Source organism: Denticeps clupeoides, chromosome 4 (assembly GCF_900700375.1).
Source record: "Denticeps clupeoides chromosome 4, fDenClu1.1, whole genome shotgun sequence".
In the NCBI taxonomy this organism is placed as follows: Eukaryota; Metazoa; Chordata; class Actinopteri; order Clupeiformes; family Denticipitidae; genus Denticeps; species Denticeps clupeoides.
The window spans coordinates 23,469,348-23,477,521 of NC_041710.1; the positions used below are offsets into that span (position 1 = coordinate 23,469,348).

The 8,174-nt window shown below is 40.8% G+C and overlaps 1 protein-coding gene across 3 annotated transcripts; it reads right to left on the bottom strand.

Moving 5' to 3' along the window:
* Window positions 1-262: 262 nt before the first annotated feature.
* On the bottom strand, window positions 263-8,134 carry tcirg1a (T cell immune regulator 1, ATPase H+ transporting V0 subunit a3a). Of its 3 annotated transcripts, none has more exons than XM_028977137.1 (21): window positions 7,997-8,134; window positions 7,110-7,232; window positions 6,954-7,005; window positions 6,647-6,795; window positions 6,353-6,448; window positions 6,186-6,256; window positions 5,971-6,097; window positions 5,791-5,873; window positions 5,607-5,700; window positions 4,750-4,962; window positions 4,448-4,598; window positions 3,569-3,708; window positions 3,261-3,418; window positions 3,031-3,121; window positions 2,814-2,932; window positions 2,446-2,659; window positions 2,083-2,196; window positions 1,907-1,993; window positions 1,344-1,464; window positions 1,043-1,214; window positions 263-500 (listed from the first exon to the last, which is right to left on the bottom strand). In XM_028977137.1, exons 2-21 carry the CDS (start codon window positions 7,224-7,226, stop codon window positions 419-421), a joined length of 2,451 nt encoding a protein of 816 aa, XP_028832970.1. In that variant the 5' UTR covers window positions 7,227-7,232; window positions 7,997-8,134; the 3' UTR covers window positions 263-418. The 3 variants fall into 3 exon arrangements, with proteins under 3 accessions (XP_028832970.1, XP_028832967.1, XP_028832969.1); XM_028977134.1 differs by having other exon boundaries at window positions 6,954-7,032; XM_028977136.1 differs by having other exon boundaries at window positions 6,954-7,032; window positions 7,110-7,206; window positions 7,997-8,085.
* Between the last annotated feature and the right edge of the window lie 40 nt (window positions 8,135-8,174).

The following is an 8,174-nucleotide window of genomic DNA, read 5'->3' on the forward strand; positions in this document are numbered from 1 at the left end:
GGACCATAGACAGGCTAGGAGAACTTGTTAATGTTACATAATCTTAGTCAAATTTTCATAATTGTTCAACAAAACATCTGAGAATGTTTGTTTGACATCTACTAATGATTAAGATGACTACTAGTTTTAATTTTGTTCACACATCCCATCCAATTACATGAAAAATGTAACAACTGCCCTACTGTATAAGTTACATAATGTTGTGGGTAAGTGTAGGTGAAATTAATAGATTAATAAATTAATAGCAAAAAAACTAGATACAAATAGCAATTTATTGCAGGATGGGGGGGGGGGACAAAACCTCTTTCTAATCTAAGCAGTGATGAGATCATAAATATCAAATACAGTATCACAGTATAAGAATAATTTAAAACCATGGGCTTTCAAGCGGTGAATACAAACACAGCATGGTATTTTGCTAAACAGAGTTGATGCTGTCAAATGAAAAAGGGTTAAACTGATATCCTGTGCCACTGTAGAATTTATTTTGAAACTCCACCCTAGGAGAAAAAGAACAGGTTTTTAATTGTGATGCAATACTTGAATGAGGTATTTGTGCTTAAACCCAGAAGTAAAATTAAAATGTATGTCATTTTAATTTAAAATATTTTTTATTAAATAATAAAAATACTAAATGTTAGATGGTAGTAGCCTAGTTGGTAACACACTCGCCTATGAACCAGAAAAAACAGGTTCAAATCCCACTTACTACCATTGTGTCCCTGAGCAAGACACTTAACCGTAAGTTGCTCCAGGGGGACTGTCCCTGCAACAACTGATTGTAAGTCACTCTGGATAAGGGTGTCTGATAAGTGTTTATTAAATAAAAGATTATTATTTAGGTTTTTATTTTATTCAGATGGGTTCTGAGAATGTAACGGACTTGAAAAAACAGGTACCCTATAAAATGGACGAGAGAAACTTATATAAGTAATTTCTTAACTTTTTTTTTTCCTGGAGGATTAAACTGTACATAAAGTGGTTGCATATGTAAATGTTTGATTTGTCAGTGGGGGTGTACACAGGTCATTTTGATTCTCACCAGTGGAGACGGAGTGCATGCAGAAAGGCAGAGAGTCCCTCCATGATGAGTAAAACAGAAACTGTCAGCATAGCAAAAATGGAGAATATGAGGGCAATAACCACAGATCCCATGAAGCCTTCCAGTGAGAGAGAGAACCTCAGCATCATTACCCACAGCACTTCTGATAGCTCTGCAACAACCACACAGACAAAGCTGGTTAAATATTCAAAGCAATCCTCAGTACTGCAAAATCATCATGTTACTCATGTTTAATTATCTTTCACCAAAGGCACTGCAACAAAACAGGCGTACTACTCACGTGTGTGGGCAAGGCTCAGTGCCCATAGCCGGAGGTAAGATGCAGTGTTGGAGATGCAGCCCAAGCAGAACTCTATAGTATGAATGACCTGATGCACCAAGGCCTCAGCTATGTCAAACCTCTACACATAAACATGGAGAGCATGAATGGTTATAAACTAAAACTTGAAGTAAACCATTGCGTTGTTATTTACACATATGTACAAGTAGGGAGGCACACAGGAGGGCAATGACCTGTAGACATTTTCCATTCAGATTCATGAATGAAAGTTTGTCTCAATTAAAACTATTTTGTTTAAACATATTTGGAACCCTGAACAAGGCAAGAAAGATTGTGGCTCACCATGAACACAAACACAGTGTGCACAATAACATTAATGTCTACTGCACTTCTGCAGGTCTGTTAAATCATGTAATTCTTCTCATTCCGTGAACTCCTTAATGATTAAACTTGAGCCTAAACCCTGTCTTACCTACTCTTGGTTCTGGTTTGCACCAGGCTTTCTGTTCAAGTGCTTACCACTGTGGTTGGGGATGAAGTAAAAAACAGTTTTTGCCCCTTACCTTCTCCTCGCCCAAACCATTTCTCTCTTGGTCTCCTAGCTGGGCATTGATGGAGCTTGTGTCTGACACAGGAGGGCACTGCTCTCCCTGTAAGGTTGTGTAATGTTACTTGTGTAATTCCCGATCTGTGGTCATCCCTATGTATCCACATGCCACACACACGCTGACACACTCACCAGGGTCCTTCGCAGTCCCTTCCTCTGTCTGAAGTAGAGGTATAGTGGCTTTCCTAATAACAACACTGGCACTGAGCTCAGAGCCAAAACCACCAGTACTTTCTGCACTATCATCTACTAAGAGAAAGACGTTTTGAATCAAGTTTGACAATGAAGAATATCCTCTAAATCATCCTTGACAAAAGACATTTTGGGCATATAGTCCACATTTGCAATATGTTCACATTTATTGCAACTTAGGTGTCCTGCTCAGGACACAATGGCACTAAGTGGTTGATGTGCAGGCTACTCGCACATATTAGAAATATCCATAAATTGCCTTTCATCATTACTCAAATGAACAAGGGCATTTGTTAAACTTGCCTGTCCTGAGTACAGTGGAGGGTTGGCCTTGTTCTGTGCAAACAGGAACATGTCTATGAAGTGGATGAGAATGCTGGGGGCATGGTCCGAGTGCTGTGGTCCAAAGACTATCCACTTATACAACACCATAAAGACCAGATACCCGAAAAGACTCAACATAAAAACTACTTCCGGCAATAGTACAAGGAATACACTGCTCATGTCCCCAAAGTGCCTAGTAAAAAACAAAAATATATAATAATGAATAATATGTACATCTGCTGGCATTGATATTATGTTTCAAAGAACAATATGTATATATTAGACCTGAATGTGCCAAAAAGGGAACTATGTTGGGGAAAGGGAACTACAGTAAAGAATCAACTCACGTGTAGTTAAATAAAGACAGGCACATTCCAAAAGTCATATGAATGACACCAATGATGACTGACATCTTCATCTTGTAGGAATTAAGGAAGGTAAGATGGTTGTTTGCAAGCTGCCAGATCTGTATTAGATGGAAACACACAACCAAACCTTCAAAATTGAGTCAGGGTTGGTGAAATCTGAAAAATAACTAGCTTTAACTGGACAGGATTGGACTACCGGGTCAATGCCAAATGGGTATGGCCCCTGGAAAACTCCAGTTACATTAGGGTCCAAGGAAAGATACCGGTTCATTCGTAGAACATCTTCACTGAGATAAAAAAACATCAGACATGTTTGCTGTGAGGACATTATGCTGTAAATCATATAGTGCTGTAAAAAACATACTTGCTGATATCCAATATCTGTGTGAGGTTAGAAGTGTAGTCTATGTGTTGATGTGTATGTACCTCCAATTGTAATGGTGGATCATTGGTTTCAGGTGCCAACTGGAAGAGAACGGACTGAGACCTTTACTGAAACATTCATTGTACACTGCTCCAGTGTAGATCGAGAACAATCCCATCAACAGAATTACATAGCGTCCTCCAAACAGCATCTTCCAAATCTTGGACAAACACAAACCACCCACACAGTGAGAAGCAGTCATTCAGATGTTGTCAACCTGCTAAATGTTTCACATATGTCATTTGTGATATTAGTTCCACATAATTCCAAACACAGATACCCCACAGCCCATGCATTCCCTGCCCTTCACCTCAGAGGAGCTGTTCCTCATTGTGGGGTCTCTTTCTTTCCACACCATCCACAGGGCAGCTAATGTCACGAGGAAGCCATGTCCCACATCCCCAAACATTATCGCAAAAAGGAAAGGGAAAGTAATAATGGTGTACACCGCTGAAAAATAAATGGAGATTTGTTGATTTTAAATCATTTTAAAGGTCCCCAATTATGAAAATTTCACTTTGTGAGATTATTTAACATTAATACAAGTTCCACTAGCCTGTCTATGGTGCTGCAGGGGCAAGAAAGGGTGATGTGTGTAAAGCGTGTTTAGGCCATTCTGCTTCGCCGTTCAGAGTGCGGCATTTCTCCCGTTACGTTGTCATAAGCAGAACGGTTACCTCCCGTTTCTCATGCTTTGTCCGCCAGAGAATTTCCCACCCCTCCCCTAAAATAGAAACCCCACCAACAGTCACAGATTGAAAAAGTGTGAACAGTTGCTTGTGATTGGATTTAAAAATGAGCACAAATGTTTTTTTTTTAGTTCTGTTTGCACAAAACATTGTGGTTAGTGAATGGTGTTGATGTAATTTCTTTGATCCAGATCTCCCCAGGACGTGCCGTTTCACTTCTATATATTGCTCTCCTCCCCGCCCCTCCTCATTAGTATTTAAAGCTACAGACGGTGAAACGGCATGTCCTGGGGAGATCTGGATCAAAGTGGCTGTAATTCTGCACCATGGCTGAATTTTGGAAAGAGACTTCCGATACAGTATTAGGGGAACGCTAAATCTAACATAAAAGCAAAAAAAACTTTAATGTTCACAGTGCGCAAACAATAATACGCAGAAATGTCAGATATGCCATCATTTCTGTTTTCTGAATCTGTGTAAGTGTTGTTTGGGTGTGTTACCAGGGTTGACTTCCTGATATCTAGCCACTCCATAAGTGTCCACTATGCCTTGAAATCCTGCAGTAAATGAGTTGGTGTTGAAAAGGGTTGGAGGAGAACACGGTGGCTGAAGAAGGTTATAGAATGAATTTACTCCACTGCCACTTTTCCTCTAAAAAGAGAGAAAATATGTAAGGATAAATGTAAATCAGGTCTGATACAGTACAGTTTTGACTTTTTCTTTGACATTATCTTCAGCAAACCATGCGCTAAAATACTGACTAATCATTCTTGTCTCCACTGTAACCTCCATCATCCCTCACCGTGCCCTCGATGAGCGCACTCTGGAGTAGCTGCAGTTTCTGGACTGGGCACCAGGCCTCTGCAATCAGGCACTTGTCCGTGACCGAGGGGCTACAGAGGTTGAGTACCATCTGCATGGCTTTGCACTTCAGCACCTGAACACGCCACTTTGGGAGCAAAGCCACAGAGCGAACCAGCAGCTGCTGCAGATACCGCTCGGTCTGAGACAGAACCTAGGTGAGAAAATGTAAGGTGAGTTATGCTGACAGCTTTGTGTTCATTTAGTTTCGAATGACATTGGTTGGAACAGGTATGGGCCCTTATCCACCAATAGTTTTCGATTAAGTGTTAAGTAATATTTGTATAATATCCATCAACTATTCACTAATTTACACATTATAGTAAATCACAGGGGAAATTGAAATTGAAAGAACTGTGTTTCACTTCTAATTTTAAAGCAAAGTATTTTAATGTGAAAGAAAAGTGTTTCTTAAATGTTTCTCATCCAGAGCCAGGAAAATAGATTTGTACAGTCTTATCTCTATGGAATGTGTGAGATCATGTTCTGTGCTGGTACCACGGACACAAAGATAAACATCAGTGCTTCACTGACTATATATATACACGTCACTGTGTTCAGACCTTTGGAGATTCTTGTAGAGTCTTCCCATGTGCGCATGTAAATAAAGCCTGACTAAATGTATTTAACTGTTTCTCATTGTGGCTCCTCAGACGCTCAGTGATGGAAATTATTTCCACGACACATCCACATGGGATTTTGGTCCAACACCTCTAGTCAAATGCGTGATTAAACAAAACAAATCCTAACCCCAACATATCTCTAAGACAACAACCATAACCATGAGGATTCTCTCACCGTTGTGATGTCCATTATTCTTCTCTGCAATCCATGCATAATGCCCTCCCTCTCTTCTGCGCTTTCAGGGTAAGCAAAGGTGTGTGTATGGAAGCTTAATTGAAAGACCAGTTTAAAATGAGATAAATGACACACGGAGGCTTTTAAATTCTGATGAATGAAATTGCAGTCAGTTTAAACATACCAGTCACATATCTTTTTAACCTTCTGGCCAACCTGCTCACCCCAAAATGATATGAGGAAAACAGTCCATTGGACCAATTCACCCTAGAAAACATCATGACAGGTTGTTATAGGCATATAACAATTTGATTGGTTTGTTTTGAGTTGTTGTGCTTCCTTATTTCCTTCCTTCCTTCCTTACACTGTCAGACAACTCCATTGTTTCCTCCATCTCCCTGAAGTCCACAATGATATAACCACAACATGCACGCCAGAGTAATCGCTCAAATGCTGGAGCCTTCCAAGGGGGTATCACACCTGCCACAAAGCTGAAATTCATTTGAAAAACATTTCATCAAAGCTAAAACCGAACCAGGATTAGTTTCAAAAGCCTAAGAAGATAACATTTCTATTTACCTCAGTCGGACATCTTGCCTACTGTCCAAAAGGCAAGCAGTCTCAAGAGAAAAGGGTCGTACCTGACTAAACTATTATCCCAGAGAACAGATTTAAAAAAATATGAATGCATGAATAATGTTTATGTGGTAAAATAAATAACGGGCAAATTCAGGTTTGAGTCACACCTGTGAGGTGGTGAGAGAGTGAGTGTGGATCAGAACACCCCTGTACTGGGTCAGCTGACTCAGCTGACTTCTTAAGCTGTCCCTGTTTCTGGAGACCTGAAGGTAAATAATATAGTTTATAGCAGGTTAAAACCAAGTTTAAATGGACTCTGTATAATGTAAGTCCAAATATTGTGCACAATCTGAGAACAGCTTACTTTGGACACAAATGACTACATCAACATTGCCTCTGCAACTTTAATATCACACTGACTTTGCCCTCATGTGCACACACACACACACACACACACACACCTCTCTAAGTTCCCTAGCCAGTCTCTCACTCTCTTCCTCAATGGCCAGCAGTTCTCTTGGCTGGGGTGCTAAAGGTACAGGGCCTGGGGGATGCAGAAAACTGGTCACTGCAGGAGATAGGGAGCGTTTGATCTCCTGCTCCAAGAAGACTGGGAGAATGGAGAAGCACAGGCCAAGCAAATGAAAAAGTAGGAAAAAAACATGATCCTGTTACCACAGTTTAGCATACACATTCAAGTCTGAAGACAAATTAAAGTCAAATCAACTAAATGTTACTGCTGATGCTATGCGGATGAGTCTAACTCACCAAATGTTTTTTCCATTTCCTCACACCTCCTCACTTCATTTACAAACTTCCTCTGAAAAGCATTCACATTTGGGTTGAGCTGTAAAGACGAGACAGGGCATGAACAAGAAAGCTTGACCTCAGCTTCAGAATTTGGCATGGCTTTAAATCACATACATCTCTAAATTCAATCAGTCCCAGCTCTCCCAGCTCACTGACACAGTTGTAGGCTGATCCTGACTGCAGGAAGACCTGGACCAGGCACATCTCCTCGCTGCGGAAAAGAGACCCCATGATAGCCTGTGATGAGAAACAGTGGCTTGTTTAAGAGCAACACTGCTGTTCATCATGCACAGAGCTGCTTCTCACGATGTGGCTTTCGCCCCTGCAGGGTTGTGGGTTTGAATCCTGGCTCGGACTGTGCGGAGTACCAGGTGAGTTATTTGGAAAGAGTGGTGTATGTATGGTAGCCTGCTCTGGTTCCCAGGATGGGCTCCAGCAACCGCGACCCTGAGTAGGACCAAGTGGTTATGAAAAGTGAACCAGCAACCAAGAATCAGCAACCAAGAGCTGCTTCAAAGAGCAATTTGTGAATATGCGTTGCCTTTATTTGACAATGTGCTATTCAAAAAACAGATGGCCTTCATCTAATCCAATCAATAAATATATAATCTTTATGAAGACGTGATAATAATAATAATAAATAAATAAAAGCAGCATAAACAACGAAGTTTTACAGAAGTGACGTATTTAAAACCGGGTAAATTTGGTTCATGTGACATGCATTCAGATCATGTAATTGAGTTTTCCTTAATGGGAGTCAGATGAGACCGGAGGTCCTTCATCCAGCCACAGATTTGAAGGAACACAAAAAACCCGGCACAACAGAAAATGTTACTGAAAACCACATTTTAACAAAAAGTAAAACTGACACTGGAAATTTTTTCAGATTGGTCTTTAATTTGAAGACCAATTTGTCTTCACATTCAGTACAATTTTCTTCATATATAGTTTCAGGTCACTACAGTTTTCAGAAATTTCCTTTACAAAATGGAAAGAATTACCTTTTGTTCGTTAGAAGCCGCTTTCCGAAGTTATAAGCTCTTCACAGAGCCGACGGGGAGCACACGCCGCCCCCCTGCACCGGTTTGGGTCATGCAGAAAAATACAACCTCCTCGGCTTCCCTCCGTCATCACGCTCCCGCAGCCCCGCCCCGAAGGCGGAGTCTCTCCGTCATCACA